Genomic DNA, 18,635 nt, shown 5'->3' on the forward strand with positions numbered 1-18,635 from the left:
AATGTCTGTGGTTCAACACAACACAATCAAGTTGGAGAATTTGACTGCAAACTGAAGAGCTAATTCAGCTGAGTCCTGCTAATGATTATTTGACTGAGGTGTGTCGGATCAGGGACACGTCTAAAAGCTGCAGAATCCTGGTCCTCGAGGACCGGAATTGAAGATCCCTGATCCATAGCAACATAATCACAGAGATAACTCAAGCTTCTTCAAAAGCAAAGTTTTAAACCTAGTCCAGCATTTCCCCTGCCATCTTCCATGAGGAGCTGCCCCACACTGAAATTTGGCAAGAGGAAGCTGACAGAGATGGAGGACACCAGGAGTTCTGTTAAACTGTGAGCCATGGTATTGTCATCCAGAGTAAGTGACTAAGAGGTTTTAAATGCTCTGGTGCGAAAAAGACAACTTTCATCTAAAGATGGGGATCCACTACGCATATTAGAATCCATTTTCAGCCTCAGTTCTGTCAGGAAAATTCAGCATCCATCTCCAGCAGCAACAGTTGGCTTACAGGGGGAGCAGACCTGAACTCAGTCGCAGTTAAACAAACATGTTTGAATGTTTTGAGCCCAGTGTGGAAGCAGCCGAGTCGTGTGAACCGATACAGACCAGCTGCAAATGTGTGTCGGTGAGAAAGAGAGGCTGGGACACGGCAGCATCTCCAAGACGGCTTTTCATTTATTTTCCAAAGCTTTATTTCTAACTTAACACATTTAAAGTGCAAAACAGTAGTGGGTATAATACCAGCTATCATTTATCTAATTATAATCACATAGTAATACAACAAAAACAGACGTTCGGATATTTACGCCTGGTATATGGAAAATACTGAATCAAGCTGAAATAAACCAAACGTTTTACACAGTGAGCCTGAAGGTCATGAGATTTATTAAGAATTGACATTTCTTAATAAAATATTTTCCAAGAAATGTATTTATCATAAATTTAAATGTTTATATGCGCAATCCAGCTCAATCATTGTTTCCTGTTAAGATTAATAAAACTTTTTCAGATCATAGCCAACATTGATTCACCCCAAAACCTAAAATGAATATAACAAAAATGCAGTCAGCACTGTCCAAACCATATTTAGCTGTGGGTTAAACTTAAAGTACCCATCAGCAGCCCTCCCACCCTCATGGTGGAGGAGTATGGGTTAGGGTTAGGCGCTTGCTAAGAGTAGTAAATCTGAAGAAAGCAGCTGGAGGCAGTGTTGTTCCTGGACGGGTACTGAGAGACTGCACAGACCAGCTGGCACCCTAGATGACTGCAGATCAATCGCACTAACACCAATAGTGATGGAAATGCTTTGCTGAGAAGTCATATTTGTGGCAGTCTCCCACCAGGCCTTGATAAATGGCAGTTTGCCCACAGAGCTAACAGATCCACAGAGGCAGCTGTTGCCACATAGCTCTCCATTCTGCCCTGACCTACCTGGACCAATGTGGGAGCTAAACATGCACGCTCTTTGGATTTTAGCTCTCCATCCAACACAACCGTTTCTCACAGATTAGTACCCGAGCTGACCAACCGACCGCTCTCGTCCTTCACCTGCCACTGGGTTGTTGACTTTCTCCCAGGCCACTCCAACGGTGAGAGTCGGCGATTCAGCAAACTGTTATCGCCACAACCCAAAAGAACGACCTACTAGCATGTGGTCCCTTTTACCTTTTGTCCTTGGGTAGAAGATGGACGACAAAAACAAGAATAAACTTAAGGCCCCCATTGAATCCCTTAAATAATTTTCCAAATTCGGTTTGATTCTATTTTCTTGCATTCCATTTTTTTTCCATTCTAATAGTTATTGTTAACCCAGATATTGTGTAATTGTGCAGTAAATGAAACATAACAAACAAAGCAGTAACCAAAGAGCTCTGCGTGTTGTTATTCTACTTTCACAAATATAACAGTGCTGTGATTCAGCAGAGCTGTGAGTGCTCTTGCAAGGCATTTCAAATACTTGGTGCCATTTCTATAAAGAATGAGAACATTTTGTGCAAAACATAGAATCTCCCCAATTTCAATAAAAAAAGAAAATCATTGTTTTAAAAATGTTTTAGAATTGAGCTCAACACCTAGATATGTCTAAAGTAATATCCTTTATTTTTTCTAAATTAATCTTAGCTTTGTCACATACAGCAACAAAATCTTGAATGAATTCACGTCTGGCTTCTTATGACTCTTTCCGTGGTTCTGAATGTATCCTTGTGTCTTCTGTCTATCCTATGCTGACAAAACGTAGAGAAAAGTTGTTCTTAGATTCATAAAAATCTCGAGCCCTAAGGTTTACACTAAGCTTTGAGTTTTTCAGTTTTCCAAAGGACAGCAGTATTTCAGCGAGCCCTTTGATCAGGGCTCAACGTTTGGTTCTCTGTGGAGAGGAAAACTGATGGGACCCCAGGAACTGACAGGTTACGGGAACTGGAGAGCCCAATAGAACATTCATTTTCCCTATTTGCTCATAGGAATGATTGCACATTTAGTAGTGCTTGTGAAATTCTGCAATTGTGCTGGAAATAATCCACATTTTACTGCCTTTTTGTGTTTGTTTGTTTTTTTGGGGGGGGGAGGGTTACACTGCAGAGGATGAACTTCAGTATACTTGTTGTGGAAATGGCAAAGTTTTCTATTATATAGTAAAGGTTTCAGAAATCACAAATTGTATTTTAAAGTATCTGTTCTGAACTTACAATATTTCAGTCCGCTAGCACTCCCAAAAAATCATTAAAAATTGTAATTTTTATTTTTGTAAATACAATAATTCAGAAGCTGTTTTTGTTTTTTAATGAAAGCTCAGGTTTGATCATTCGGTGCTTCTCCAGCAAAAAAATAAGCCGCCCAAGTCATCTGCCAGTTTCTAGTGTCTCTTAAATTTATTGGAGGATCATTCTTTCTCCGTTATAGTCACCAGCTATAAAATAATAAATGCTTTACTAAAAATAAATGTTTTTAGTCCCTTTGTAAAGCCACCTGTGGATTATGGTGCCCTCAAAGTGTCAGGGACAAGCAACAGCACAGAGAGCTCTGTCCCCCGTGGTGCTCAGCCTGCTTCTGGCTTCTGAAGCAGGTTTGACTGAGTGGAGCAGAGGGAATGTTGTGGTGCGAGCAGCAAGTAGGAGAGAGATTTAGTAGCTGATTGTGGTGGAGATGGGAAGCCTGTGAAGAATGGGTAGGACATGTTCATATTTTTGCGCTCTCATCAGGATCCTAGCTGCAGAGTTTTAGACAATTAGAGCCTCTGAAGACTCTTCCTAGAGACCCCAAGGAACGGTGTTACAAAAGTCCAGTCCAGTAGCTAACCTTGATACACTGGAAATTAACTTCTAGAAAAAAATACTGCATAATCATCAACCACGTTTGTCTCATTAGTGTTTGGGTTTCATATCTAAGGAAAAAGCACACATTGATCCTGTAGTACTTTCTATGTTAGAAATGTGAGGGTAATGGCAGACGAATTGAGGTGAATCATCACCTTAATTCTCATCCTCATATGGGTGATCATAACATCGCTCCTTTAAGACAAGCCATAAACAACCCTAACGACTCCTCGTTAAAGAGGAGTGGACCAGTTTCGGTCCAATCTGCTGGCTTAATGGTTTTAACGACCGCCCATTACTAAGGGGGTGGACCTGTTTCTGTTGAATTTGCATACTATCTAAGCCATTACAAGGCCTTTGTTTGCCAATTGTATAAAGCTTAGTACTCCACATTACTCCAGACTTTTTGAATTGAGAAAGCTTCCTGGAGAGGAAGTGAAACGTCTTCAACTACGGAAAACAAGTCCAATTGCTTTGTTTTTTTACTTTTTTTTGTAATGAGAAAAATAGATGTTGATGTCCTCCAGCTTGATTATAAAGGGCTTTATACGTGAGAAGGAGAATTTTAAATTCTATTCTTGATTTTAACAGGAAGCCAATGGAGTGAAGCTAAAATTGGAGAAATATGATTCCTCTTGTTGATTTTCATCAGCTGAAGGCTTCAAACTGCGTTTTGTGGACTTCCTGATAGTAAATAATTGCAATAGTCAAGGCTTGAAGTAACAAGTGCATGGACTAGTTTTTCAGCATCACTCTGGGACAAAATATTTCAAATTTTGTTAATATTCTGGAGGTGAAAAAAGGAAACCCTGGACACCTGTTAATATTGGATTTAAATGACATGTCCCACCCTCTTCAGTTATATAGGCGAGTTTTTCAGAAGGGCAGCTCGTACGGAGTATCTACACGTGCCAAGTGCTGTATACTGACTAGAAAAATCCTGTAATATATTTCAAAAAAGCTAATACTTGGGTCAAAACTTACATGAGGCTGCTTTGAGGATGAACAATTTTATGTTTTTCTAGATTAGGTAGAATTCCTCTTGATGTGTAGAGCGCCATTTTCTCTCCATTTTACTAACATACTTCCAAAGAACGCAGCTCTAAATTAAACCAGGGGGAGCCAGCTTCCTGTGAATAATTCCCTTCTTTTTCAAGGGAGCTACATTGTCTAATGCAAAACGCAATGAGGAAGTATCCCCATCCAGAAGAGCATCAATTTGTGAATGGGAAGAAACAACATTCCTGCCATCTGCTGGGCAAATATACAATATAAGAAAAAAATACTGTACAGTTATTTAAAAAGGCATCCTCAGATTAAAGAAATGTGCAACATGGGTTGAGTTGGGTAATTTTTTTTTTAAATTTGCAAAATGTATTCTTGGGCATAAAAACAGACTATTTACAAGAATAAAACAATCTCAGTGTTATCATCTCATAGCAGCAGAGATGATAACACTGAGTTTGTTGGGAGCAGTGCTGGTTCTGAAGTCTAACAGCAGCTGGGAGGAAGGATCTGCGATCACGCTGCTTTGTGCATCTAGGATGCAGCAGTCTGTCACTGAAGGAGCTCTGCAACAGCTCCATGCACGGGGTGGAGACACTGTCCAACTGTGATGTCCTTCTGTCTCCGACTACCTGCATTGGGTCCAGGAGGCTTCCTAGAGCAGAACTGGCCTTCCTAATGAGTTTATCCAGCCGCTTCCTCTCAGCTGTAAATAAGCTGCTGCTCCAACAAATCAGACCACACCATAGAAGATGGCTGATGCCACCACAGAGTCAAAGCAGGTCTTCAGGAGCGCCCTCTGCACTCCAAAAGACACTAGTCTCCTTAGGTCGACTCTGCTCTGACCCTTCCTGTAAAGTCTGAGCGATGGGTAACTAGATAAGTACATTAAATAACTGGAAATCAGTAATAAAAGTACATGCTTTCCTACTTTAAGCCTATTTTTCTTAACTTTTCTAACCTCAAATGAGAGTTGAGCATAAACCTGAAATAATCAACTGAATACAGACTGTAGATTTCATTCTTTTGTCTCTCTCTTACCCTCCAGGTTATGGCTGTGATGGTGAATATGACGATGGATACTAGCAGCATCTTCCACTTGGCTCATCATTCTCAGCTGGCACTAGAATCCAACCTTTACTAACGAGGAACCAGAAAATATGCGTCCAGAGATGAGGCTCGGGAACATAGGCTTTTAGAACATTGTACTCCTTTGTTCACATTGGACTGAAGTGGGAAGAATCAGGTTCTGACAGTGTTGTAATGATGCTGCTCTTTATGCGCTCCGCCAGATTGGATTGCAGGTTGGATTTTTACCCTCTAAAAACTTTTTGGAAGATCTTATTCCAGTGAAAACATTGTGAGCAAACACCCAAACACTAATGGACGTTATCGGGCTCTTGGGTTTCATTGATCTTAAAAGCAGTTTAATTTTTTCTGCTGATGCCCTCATGTTTTACAGCTACAGTTCTTCTCACTCATAAAGTCTTAGTGTGACATTAAAATCCACATCTGCATTGTCTTGAATTTTGTAATGAGTTGTTCTTATTAGTTTTGGAAGGATGTTAAAACTTACTCTTAAGTATTATAAATAGTTCTTCAACATCATCAAGACCCTGTTAATGATTAGCCGGCCAATTATTAATTGGCCTAATTTAATTAATTAGCTTTGGCCTTCCATTATTTGTTTTACTGAAACTGCAGCAAGACATCTTTATGTGGAAGTGCAATCTGATTTAGGTTCTGTGTTGTTAAGGAAATCCTTCCAAAGGAGCAGAAAGTGTTGACATTAAAAGACAAATAATTTGTTTGGAATACATTATCCAAATGCATCATGGAGTTAGTCAGGACTGAGATCCTTTTTGAATGATTGTTTTGTTAGTGAGTGATTGTTTTGTTCTGTTTTGCTGTTTTCTCACAGCAGCATTCATAAAGTGATGATGGAGATTATGTATTTATATACATTAAAAAAGTTCCACAACATGAGGGGGAAAAACATTTTGTTTTTTGTTTGTAATTTCTTCTTAAAGAGCCATGGTGAACACAGTAACATTTCGATTAAGGAGAACATTCCTGAAAGTTTATGTATTTATAAACATTTGATTAAAAAGTGAAACGCATTGTTTAGAGTTTTTTAATGTGTTAATACTAAAGTTTATGGCTTAATGCTAAAGAAAACCCTAATCATTTTGCCTCAGGAAATTAGAGTTGTACATTAGACTAACAAAGGATAGAATAGTTTTTATAGCCATGTTCAATTCAGTTACTTTTCCTTTTCCCTTGATTACTGCAGCAGTCTGTGGCTCTGCTCAGGTGTTATGAGAGGCCAGGTTGCTCTGATAGTGGCCTTCAGCTCTTCTGCATTGTTAGGTCTGACGTATCGCATCTTCTTCTTCACAATACCTCATAGATTTTCTATGGGGTTAAGGTCAGGCCAGTTTGGTGGGCAGTTAACAGCACTTTATTGATCCTTGCAAGGAGGGAACAGAATAAAGCTCTCCCCAAATCTTCTCTGCTCCATTCTGTTCTATCTAGACAAAGCGCTACCAGCGTTGTCTGTGATATGTCACACCACAGTTTCTCTCAGGTCTGAGAAAATTCGCTCTGGCTTTAATTGGCACTGTTGTAACTTAAAAAAAGAATTTTGACTCCAGAACTAGACCTCCAGCCTAGAGGAGAGTTGTCCTTATCTGTATTGGGCATCTTCTCCTTAGGTCTCAGCATGACTTAAACTCTGCAGCTGCAACAGGCGGAGTGAATATTTAAATGCTCTCTTACCCAGTTCTGTTCTGATGCTAGCCTGGAAACAAACCAAACAAAATCTGATAAAGGCTGAGTGGCAGTCCATACCAGGTGTGAGGCCTTGTCATAAAAGAAGTCGTGTAAGGGGAAATATAGAAATTTATGCTCAAAAAGGATCATCCGTGTCTGTGTGCACAGAAACGGATGGAAAACCAGCAGCCCCTTACAGATGACAATGGTGAATGCAATAGTCACAGAATAATAAAATGTAGATTACAATTATAAACCAAGTCCAGTTTCTTTAGATTTTGCTCACGAGTTTATAAACAAGTCACTATAGTCCAGAAGCAGAAGGAATGTTACTGAGATTGAGTGATCTCTTCTCAGACTTGCTGAGAGGAACGGGCCTTATCTCTGTAGAATAAACCCAGCTCAGTTTTTGGTTTAGATTGTTATTGTGCTCATGTAGGGAAGATTTATCATATATGATAACACCAAGGTACTTGTAAGAATAAACCATCTCAATTTCTGTCCTGTTTGCAGTTTTTATTGTAGGAATAACAGATGTAGTGATTTACCTCCTGAAAAGATGTGCTTATTTTATTCATTTAAAACTAGTTTAACATTAGATGCAAATGAACCTGATTAAAAGTAGATTAAATAAATTAAAAAGTTTGCACAAAGAAATTCGAAGACTAGTAAATGATGGCATCATCTGCATAAAAATGACACATGGCTTCTGGTTCTGACAGACATAAATAATGAACAAATGTGGTCCAAGAATTGAATCTGGGAAGCACCCTTAGTTCTAGGGAGAAAGGGGAGCATGATCCTGCAATTTATATGCACACCTTTTAGACTGATGATACTTTTGTTTGTGGGATTATAATGGAGCTCTGCTAGAAAAGATGAGTTGACTGAGGTTAATGAGGAGGGTTTGTTTAGTAGGTCAGGAAAACTGCACTATCCTGATAAATCCTGATTAGGTGTCAAGAAGGAGAATGAACAGGATAACAATTTCCTCTGTTGGTTTGTGACGGTGTAAGGCAAGGGTATATCTGGGTGAGAGGAACTGAATGCTGCCATGTACGTGTCCTCTCCCTGCACACACATTAATAAAGGCCTGATGCTAACTTGAGTCTGGTTGTTTAATTCTCATTATTCCAGCAAAAATGTTCATCTCTCTGCAATCATCCTTTTACAATTGGAAACATCAGGTACGTGCGTCTCAATATTTCTAACAAGCTTAATGAGGTAACAATTCAATTATCTCATTGCTCAAGTTAATAGAAGACTGCACATGGTTGAGAAATCGACTGTCAATGGAAAGACTGTTGGGAATTAAAATGTTTCAACCTAAAAGAAACTATGTTGTCTCTATGATCCCAGTTAAATCCCACATGGTTTAAAAACTTCTGTCATACCAAAAGTTCTATCTTAAAATGATTGCAATATAACCAACTCAGTCCAAATTTAAGTTGCACAAAATCAACAGCAACAGCAAGCTTCTCTAAAGTTCAACCCGCAAAGTTAATCTTCAGAATTCGCGTCAAACTTTCAGAAGTAGATTTACCAATCTCAATTTTTATCAGTAAATGGGACATTGATTTAGCTACAGCTATGGATTTTAACTTGAGTAAAATGTTACATTTTAGAATGAGGCAAGCTGCTTTCAGGTCTTCTGTATCGTTGGTTCTGGTGTTGCTCATCTTTTGATAGATTCTCTATAGGGTTCAGGTCAGGCCAGTTTTCTGACCAATCAAGAAAAGTACCACCATGCTCACTGGTCCAGCTTTCGGTACCTTTGACAATGTGGACAGATGCTAAGTCTAAAAAAAATTAAATCAGCATCTCCACACAGCTTGTCTGCAGAGCGAATCGTGAAGTGCTCTGCAGGTTGACTGTAGAAAACAGTAAAACCCAGTGGACCTGAACCAGCAGATGGCATGGCTCACCAAACCATCACTGACTATGGAAACCTCACACTGGACTTCAAGCAACATGGATTCTGTACCTCTCCACTTTTCCTTCAGATTCTGGGACCTTGATTTCCAAATGAAATGAAACCTTTACTGTCATTGAAAAGAGGACTTTGGACCAGTGAGCACCAGTCCAGTGTTTTTTCTCCTCTGCCCAGGTAAGACACTTGTAGCATATGAGTAGGATTTTTCCTGTGTGGTGGCTTTTGAGGCACTGACTCTTGCCTCAGTCCACTCCTTGAGAAGCTTTGTCAAAATCTTGAATCAATTTTGTTTGGCAATCCTCTGAAGGGCGTGGTTGTCCCCGTTACTGATGCCTTTCCTAGTACACCTTTTCCTTTCACTCAACTCTCTATGAAAATACTTGGATCCAGCACTTGGGGAACAACCAGCTTCTTTAGCAATGACTCTGTGGCTTAAGAAGGGAGCCAAGTCAGCAATCTTCCTCAGGATTGTGTCGCCTACTGACCCAGACTGAGAGCAGTTAGAGGAGCAGGAAACCTGTGCTGGTGTTTGGAGTTTGCATGTGTAGACTACAAACAATTTATACCATTACAGAAATGTAATATTTTTATATAACAGACTTTATATTAAAATAATTTGTAAGTACTATTATTAGCATACATCTATTAACTTATTTACCAGTCCACAAATTGGTGGAGTGGTAAGATGCTTGAAGGAACGCAGCTCTAAATTAAACCAGGGAGCCAGCTTCCTGTGAATAATCACCTTCTTTTTCAAGGGGGCTAAATTGTCTAATGCAAAACGCAATGAGGAAGTGACACCATTAACAAGAGCGTCTATTTGTGAATGGGAACAAACATTGCTGCCATCAGCAGGGTATTCAATACTGACGGTATTAAGAGGGGGACAGACTCTAAAGTTTGATACAGCATTATCTGATAAAGAGCTACTATGATGAAACCTTTTGGGGATTGATAACTCAAATGTTATTAAAAAAATTGTCATAGTATAGGGTTGTGAGGAAATACTGTTAATTCTTCAAAATCAATGCCATATGTCAGCACAAGTTCCAAAGTATGAAGGCAAGAGTGTGTCGGTTTATGCATATTTTAAGCAAAACCAATTGAATCTAGGATAATTTTAAAGGCTACTTTAAGGTTATCACATTCAATGTCAACACAAATGTTAAAATCCCCTACTATAATAGCCTTGTCAGTGTTTACCACTAAAGACAAGAAGTCTGAAAACTGATCCAAAAACTGCGAGTAAGAGCCTGATGGACAATACAAAACATCAAAGAGAAAAGGTTTTAATGCTTTGCAGTTTTGATGAGGGAAACTGAGGGTTAAATTTTCAAAAGAATTGTAATTATTAATTGGCCTGTGACTAATTAATAATTCAGACTAAAAGATATTTGCTACTCCTCCTTGTCCTGTAGGTCTGGGAATGTGGAAATTTAAATAATTAGAGGGAGTTGACTCATTTATACTAATGTAGTCCTCTTGCTGCCAGGTTTCTGTGAGACAAAATAAATCAATCTGATTATCAGAAATCAATTAAACTAACAGCCTTAGGAGGGAGAGACCTCACATTTAATAAACATTTGTTTTATTTTTTTTGGTTCAAGTTGAGTCATATTGATTTTTATGATTTTGCTCCTTTTAGATCCGTTTTGGCCGTGCGAAAGACACAGTCTCAAAGGGGGTAATGGGAGGGTAACAGTGGAGTAGATGCAGAAAAGTGTGATTAACTACGGCTCTGCTTCCTGGTCTGTCAGCATTTTGAAGAACTACTAAATCCGGCAAGATTCCTAGAAAGAAGAGCTGCACCATCCAAAGTGGGATGGTAACCGTCTCTCTGGATCAGACCAGGTTTTCCCCAGAAGGTTCACCAGTTATCAATGTAGCCCACCTAGACAACCAGCGTTTAATGATGATATGCGGCTAAACATGTCATCACTGGTCAGATCCAGCAAAGTTACGCAACAAAGCAACATTTACTTTAGTGACCTCTGATTGGCCTAACCGGGTGTCATTACCGCCAACGTAAAATTTCTGCACCTTTCTTGAGCCAATGCAACAAAACTGGTCCAGATATGCATTTGATGCTGCCAATCTGAGTGACCAAGATAAGTGATTATGCTATATTTTGATATAACTAATAACAGTAGTAGCTGCAGCTGATATCTATAAATAAATTAATGTAATGGGCCTATCCCATGGTGCACCTGCTCATGTAATGCCAACATAAAAAAATAATCCTAACCATCAACTTGATATGCAAATTCCATCTCTGCAAACCAGATGGTTCACTGCTGTACTTGTTAATCCCTATGAAAATAAAATAAAAACTAAAGTTACTTTACAGCTGGAGCCTTGATCACATAGACTCACAATGCTAAACCTGTAGTCTCATCACCCTGCTGATGATGCAGCTGATCAAACATGGGCTACATCAAACACTGGAGCAGCAGCGGCCAACGACATGGCTCCTCAGATCTCATAATCATTCATCAACTTTGTTTCTAAATGAAACAGAAAATGTAGTGTCATCTGAAAAGATGATTTTGGACCACAGAGCAAAAGCCCCATTTGTCCTCAGCCCAGTAACGCCATGTGTCTTTGGTTTAGACCAGTCAGTCAGATGCAGCAGTCTGAACAGCCACCTTCTGTAGCTATAAAATAAAATAAATCTAACTTTTAAAACTGGAGCAAACAAAAAACAAAAACAGCATTCCAGTCGTTATCACAAAACAGATTTAATTTAATATCTCTTTATTTTTTTTAAAATAATTAAACATTTGTATTCTTCCAACCCTTTTGATCTTTTTTTTTTTCTCAGATTTTAAATCATATTACATCTGGGCCATTCTACACCACACATCAATTCTGTAAGGGAGGAAGGGGTAGTGTGGGGGTGGATGACTCTCAGAAGGTCCCAACAGTTAAACCCAACCTGCTCCATGCTTCCTCTCCACCCTGACCCCCACCCCTCGCTCCGAGCCCATGTCTAGCTGCCCCACTCAAACTCTCACCCCCCTCCTCCCCCTGAAGATATACATTTACATATATATCTAATGAACAAAAATGTCATCAAAATATTGAAAACAAGATAGAAACCAAGAGCAGAGGGGAAAAAAAGTGAGACCAAAAAAAAAAAAAAAAAGAACATACTAAAAGGGGAAAACACACTAACATGTATAGTAGGAAGTCTTGTTCCATAATACCTCTTTATATACTGGATAATCCTCTCCACAATTCATAAGCAAAAAATAAATGCTAAATTACTACAAGATACAGGAATATCAGGGTACTGCATTAAATAATATACAGGGTCGTCTTTAGTCACTGTTGCTGTAATACTGTGAAGTCAATGCAGCGCCCCCCAGTGGCAAAAGGAGGAAGAGGATTTTGGTGCACTGATTTCTTTACTGTTTCTATGTTGATGTCTCAGTTGTGGTGGGCTGGTAACCAGTGCCGGACCGCTACCAACATGTCTCCTAAAGCAGGACAGATTCAGGGATGAATGATTCACTTTTTAATGCGTTTTTCGAGGAGGAAAATCAGAGTGTGTTTACATGCAAGTCCCTGAAAGGAAGAAGTTCCACGGGCAAAATAGTCAGGAACCAAACCGCTGGTCAAAACCTCTAAACACTATGCAAATACTAAGAGATGGAAACAGTGGCTCAAATTCCATTTTTTCCTGCAAAAACCATAGTCTCTCCTTTAAAAATCGAGATTTGAATGTTTTGCACTGAACATCAGTTACTTCATCCTAAGTATTCATGTGATTTTAGTTGGTCAGGGTTTGTCGTCTCTGCTGCTCCCACCATCAGATGGCGCTAAAGCCGTGGAAAAACAAAGTCCCTCATGAACATGTTAGGAGCTAAGAGCCAAACTTCTTTCGTCTTAGAGCGGAGTCAACGCTCGGATCAGTGATGAGAGGGTCAGACGGTCAAATCCTGGACATTTTCTGTCCTTTCATTAATGTCATTAAAGCCCGTTTGCTTTCCGTCGATAAAGGCATCAACCAACATGTACTCTGATGTGCTCTCTCAGCGTTCAGTACAGCTCAGACGAAGCTTACGGATATGTGCTTTCATGCACAAATCAAGAGGTTTTCTTTCCTTTTTGTGTTTCATCCAAAACTAACAAGTGGCAGGAATGAACCTACAGCATGTCACCCTGCGCTGCCGATGTTAGAGGGAGGAATTTATCTTCCTATAAAACGCACTTTATGCTAAAACAATAGAAAAACCTGCATGTCAAACTAGAAACAACCCTTTCCTTCTGAAGCTACAGGAAACCAAGCACCAACTCAGTCTACTTTTCCTACATGTGCATGTAAACACACTCGTTTTTGCCCTGTTTCCACAGGATGGACGACCTGCTGACAGACGAGTGAGGCCAGAGAGGACAGAAAGCTCATCCGACGCAACTTTCAGGAAACTTTTTAGGGGATCAAGCTTAATCTAATTAGTCCAGGCGACGCACACGGCAGACAGGAGAGGTCACTAAAAGGAGAACCATCAAAATTAAAGTTAAAGGTGGGATGTGCTGAAAAGGAGGAGTGGGGTGAAGAGTTAAACGGAAAAGAAATGAATCTAACTTCTTTTTTGATGCTTCCTTGTTTTTTTTTTGTTTTTTGTTTACATCCCCCTCACAGACACCTCAAGTCCTTTTCTCCATTTCCATTTTTATCTTTTTTATTGTTGTTCTTTTTATCTGTTTGCAATAACATCAGTTCAGGGGAAAATAATTATTTACAGTGCTGCTGAAATAATGAAAACAGACGTGATGAATCTACAGTAAAGTAAGTCGCACAAACACAGGAGAAACAAAACAGAAACAAAAATAATAATAAAAGGATTAAGAAACCAGCGGGTGCTGTGTGAGTCCAGAGACCACAGCCTGCATCTGGAGCTCTGGGCAGACATGGCTGAAGTTTGGGGCGGGGATGGAGGAGGGTGGGAGTCGGACATGGAGGATCAAAGGGGAGCACGGCACTGTCTTTGTTAAGTCGGGATGATCCCGTCACTCCTAAGGCCCCGCTTCAGCTCCAGGTCCTCCAGCTTCTTCCACAGCTCCTCGCGCTCCTTCTCCTTCTTTTTCTCACTGAAACAACATCAGGCAGAAGAAGCATGAGCCCACACCGACGGACGCAGTCACACGCCACAGACACAGAGACCACCTGAGCTCACCGCTACCTGAATGCTAGTTTACATTTTTACAGACGATTGGTAAAGTTTTCATACCCCCTGAACTAGGGCTGGACGATATAGAGAACATATCGATAAAAATGGAAATCAGATTGATTGATATTAATAATTATCAAAAAATTTAAAATTTATATTTTATGTGCGGTCCATTTTATGATGTTGCTTAATTACCAATTTTTAAATAAAGAACATTTAATTCAAACAATCCTTTGTTCAACCAAATTCTTACCTAAACTGTAAGTCTTAAAAAAAAAAAAAAAAACACATGCTCTTGTTTATACATAAAATAATTTCTATAATGTTTTTATTGCTCTATTACTATAAAATATATTGTGTACTTTTGTTTAATTTTGTTCCAAATGTTTTAAAAAAAATAAACCAGTCAGTGATCATTCTTTGTTAAAAAAAAAAAAAAAAAAAGTATTGATAATGGTACCGATAAAATACCAGATGGATGAGGAGTGTCGTTAAGAGTAGTATCGATAAATCCTTAACGATACTAATTTCTACTTATGTGATACTTTGTGTTGAACAATTAGGTAGAAATGAATAAAATCTACTGATGTTTGTTGCTGGAATGCTACACAACACAGAAAAGATTGGGGAGAGTCAACATGGTGGTGCTGCTCTGAAACCAAAACGTTGCTGCTGATGATGATGGTGGTGATGATGATGATGGTGATGGTGATGATGGTGAGTGGACAGACGGCTGCTTACCGCTGACGGTCTGACTTGTAAGTGGCGGTGAGTTCATCAAATAAGGTACTGTTCATTTCCATGAAAGCCTTTAGAACATTGTACACCAGCGCTACGATGGCCCTGAGAAAAAAAAAGACAGAGTTCAGAATGAGCTGCTCCAACTTTATAAATCAGTAGAAAAACCCAATGAGGGCAAAGGTCAACTGGTTTACATGCCAGGACATGAGCTGGTCAGTTTCAACAGAACCACAGCACATTTTCAGCTTTAAAATCTTAGTCATGGGGAAAATTGGGAGACCTTAGTTATCTATAAAGACCCGTTCTCATGAAACTGACGTTCTCGAGTTGTTCCAAAATGTTACTACCACCTAGTGGTAACTATGGAGACGGTTGTTGTGCAGAAGATGCAACATAAGGGGAGTCATCTGGAGACTCGCTCCCCGCTTCAGAGGAAAACTGTAATCTTACATCAGCCTCATTAATCCTGGTCTTCTAGTCTAGCAAGGTTAGACTCAGATTGCAGTCCCATCATTTAAATGCAGGCAGGAGTTTATACTTTCAGCAGACGCCTAATGTCGGCTCGTGTGACTATTACCAGAGCAATGTTCTCCTCTCAGTGTCATGAAACCTGTTGTGGTGTTTTCACTGAAGACTTTTTATCTGCATGTTTAGCATTTTGCACCATGAACCTACCTACTGTGTAACTTTTATCCCTTTTCTTTAAAAAGTTTTTCTAAAAAGAGGGAATTTATGTTCCTTAGTAAATCCTGCCAAACAACAAGCGGCCCGTTTCTTGGAGGATGAGGTTCTGGGAAATAGAGAATGTTAAGCTAGCTGTGTAGCTGAAATGATGAGGACCGCATATGTATCCATGGTAATCCTGTAAACAACAAATGCACCTTGTTTTACTTCTTAAAGAAAACCAAGATGTGTTTTCTATCCAAAGCAAAAGTCCCAGCGCTCAGTTTGAGCAGGGAGATGTTTAAGGGGTTCTGGCATGTTTAGCCCATTTGAAACCAGAGATCAGGATCTGTGCTTTGGTTCTGTGACTAGGCCTGGGACTTTGTATTTCTTAATCCTCGGACAGTTCCTGGTGGATTTACTGGTGAATTTATGTCTCTGGTCATCGTCCTGTTGCAGGGACCAGCTCTGCTTCAGGTTCTCCTCCAGATGGTCTCATGTTTCTCAAGCAACCTCTATAATATGGTCACATGAATGGTGACCTCCATGATGGTGAGATGACCAGGTCCTGCTGCAGCACAGCCTCCCTAGACCATGACACTTCACAGGGGCTATGAGGTTTTTCCTCAAAAGCTGGACTGCTTTATCTGAAACATGTGAGCGAATACTTTTGGAAATAAAGAGCAAACATAGACCCTCCTGCAAGTTTTGTTTTCTCCTGGATCTCCATCCAGTGGGATTAGGGATGGGTAGCTTTCACATCTGGACCGATACCGCATTGATACCTGGTTACCGCTACTCAATGGCACCTATTCTAGGTACTGTTGGTATTTATGTGGTAATAAATGTTAGTTTAATTTAAAAGATATATATATATATAAATTCAACATATTTCTCAATATATAAACTTGTTTGGAAAACAGAGGTAGAAACAGAACACAATGGTGGTGAACCCAAAAAGCATTTTGCGAGTCTTAAATGTCTGCATGCAGTTTGTCTGTTAAAAATATGACAGAAGGTTGAAAAGCTGCATTTAATTTTCCTTTGGGAATAATAAAGCATTTTAAAAATTGAATTTGAAGTGGGCAGATTTTCAAAATTGTCCAAAGCAGGAAGAGGGTGGATGTTGACCTTTGCCACGTGTGCACATCTAGTATTTTAGCACGTGCATAAACTCTGATAAAGCTGCATAAAAGAATTATAGGAAAAACAAGAGGAGTACTAGACTGGATCTGTTTTACTGTGTGGTTTCAACCCAGCTTACTATAACATGTAGTTACAGTCTCAGCTCAGGTTTGAGGGCCATGTCTACTCCACTTCATTTTGGGGAACACTTTAATTTGAGCTAGAGTGCATCCCGTTGCTAATTTCCTCACTTAGGCTACGTTCACACTGCAGCGTGAAGTGACCCAATTCCGATTTTGGGTCACCCAAAAATGCGACCCAGGCCACTTTGATATGTGGTCCTGAATCCGATACGTATCTGATCTTTTCAAATGTGACCTGTGTCTGTACGACCGGGTCGCATTTATCCGACCTGTACGTCACCGATACTCGACAAACGTCACTATTCTGCGTCCTGCTATGCAGAAGCGGGAAGAAAGACGACACCCATAGCGGATTACAATGAGAAGAGCAGTAAATAGAGAGAAAGCTCCTGTTAGAAAATAAATTAATGACCGCAAAATGCGCGCCAGCATTATAATCCATGTTTACTTACGCAAACACTGAGGGCGCTTGTTACGTGTGACGTCATCGCGTCCTCCAGTGCGCATGCGGGACACTTAGGTTGAACGCGTTCAGTTCACACAGGAGATCACATACAAGTCGCATATATTTGGAAATGTGAACGAACACGCAAAAAAATCCAATTTCACAAAAAAAAAATCGGAATTGAGCATTAAGACCTGCAGTGTGAACGTAGCCTTAAGTTAGTTTCCCGTTTTCTGTAATAATTAAAACACAGTTTGTTCATGTTGGTTTCTCATGTGCACGCTGTCAGAGAGATGCTCTTCGGGGAAACTCACGGGTTCCAGTGCTCTTTGGAGATCCTGTAGAGACTGGCAAACATGATGGGCAGGATGACGCTGGAGTTCTCCTCGATCAGACTCATGATGTATTCGTTGTTCCAGTAGTACAAAGCTCGCTCTGCGACCTGCAGGAAGCACACAAAAACGGCTCCAGATTTACAAAAAAAGCTCAGCCACGTTTCTGTTCTACGTGTTTTTTACAGCACACCACTAACCTGGAAATGTGGGCTGGAAACACATCTGGAGATCTGTTTGAAAAGCGGCTCTTGGATCTTTACAAACTGTGTGGGCTCTATGACGTCCAAAATTTCCTCCAGCTCTCCAAGAAACATCACCTGAAGCACCACAGAGATGTTTGTAGGTTACTGACAGTTATTAAGAGTTAGCGCTCCCTTTCCCACCCAGTGCGAAGGATCAGGACGCCTCACCTCTTTCTGACTGCACGTTTTTGGCCAGAACTTCAGTAAGCCTCTGATGACCTGAGGAGGCAGGCAGAGAAGACGGCTCTGATTGCAGGAAATGTGCTTCAGTTTCAGCATTGTACTATCTTAACAGGAACCCGTGTGTGAACACAGAGTACATCTAGGACAGTCAACAGAGAGCAGAGCACAGCAGCATTACACCATACTGCTGCTGACACATCAGATGTTCTCCATGTCTGCTTTGGGAACCCCACAGTCTCAGCTTGTTTAGCAGATGATGAGGTTCTGGCGGTTTCTTCGAGCCAACAGAACCACACCAAGTCAGCTACTTCACACCTGGGGCAATGGTTGTAAACCTGAAAAGGTGGGCGTCCCTCCAGGCCGAGGGCTGGCCGAGTTAAACTGCTCAGGAATCATGGCAGGATGGAGATGCAGACTGGACCTGGTCTACAGTAATCACATCTTCCAGAACAATCTGAAGAGGGTTGCTGGACCAGATGATGTCAGCTCATCCAGATATACAGATGGATGGCTCAGAAAACCCAGATAGCTTTAGCACAATGACAGTCTATATACTC

The 18,635-nt window shown here is 40.2% G+C and overlaps 2 protein-coding genes across 4 annotated transcripts in view; one reads left to right on the plus strand and one right to left on the minus strand.

Annotated features, from left to right (window-relative positions):
- Positions 1-8,052, plus strand: part of brf1a (BRF1 RNA polymerase III transcription initiation factor subunit a) — a 113,945-nt gene extending 105,893 nt beyond the window's left edge. Inside the window, exon 19 of the mRNA XM_036150535.1 lies at positions 5,371-8,052. Within this exon, the coding sequence (XP_036006428.1) occupies positions 5,371-5,408 (38 nt within the window). The 3' untranslated portion in view covers positions 5,409-8,052. The remainder of the gene's footprint in view (positions 1-5,370) is intronic.
- Positions 8,053-11,832: 3,780 nt separating this feature from the next.
- The window catches only part of LOC105935514 (serine/threonine-protein phosphatase 2A 56 kDa regulatory subunit epsilon isoform), a 32,278-nt gene continuing 25,475 nt past the window's right edge, over positions 11,833-18,635 (minus strand). For 2 of the 3 annotated variants that reach the window (XM_012875956.3, XM_021323300.2), the window contains 5 exons: positions 18,064-18,114; positions 17,851-17,970; positions 17,633-17,760; positions 14,943-15,044; positions 13,999-14,121 (listed from right to left, as the gene is read on the minus strand). In XM_012875956.3, coding sequence (XP_012731410.2) covers positions 14,022-14,121; positions 14,943-15,044; positions 17,633-17,760; positions 17,851-17,970; positions 18,064-18,114 — 501 coding nt within the window. In that variant the 3' untranslated portion in view covers positions 13,999-14,021. Of the gene's footprint in view, positions 14,122-14,942; positions 15,045-17,632; positions 17,761-17,850; positions 17,971-18,063; positions 18,115-18,635 lie in introns of all 3 variants that reach the window. The other variant, XM_012875955.3, reaches the window with a different exon arrangement.

Source organism: Fundulus heteroclitus, chromosome 19 (genome assembly GCF_011125445.2).
Source record: "Fundulus heteroclitus isolate FHET01 chromosome 19, MU-UCD_Fhet_4.1, whole genome shotgun sequence".
Taxonomy (NCBI): Eukaryota; Metazoa; Chordata; class Actinopteri; order Cyprinodontiformes; family Fundulidae; genus Fundulus; species Fundulus heteroclitus.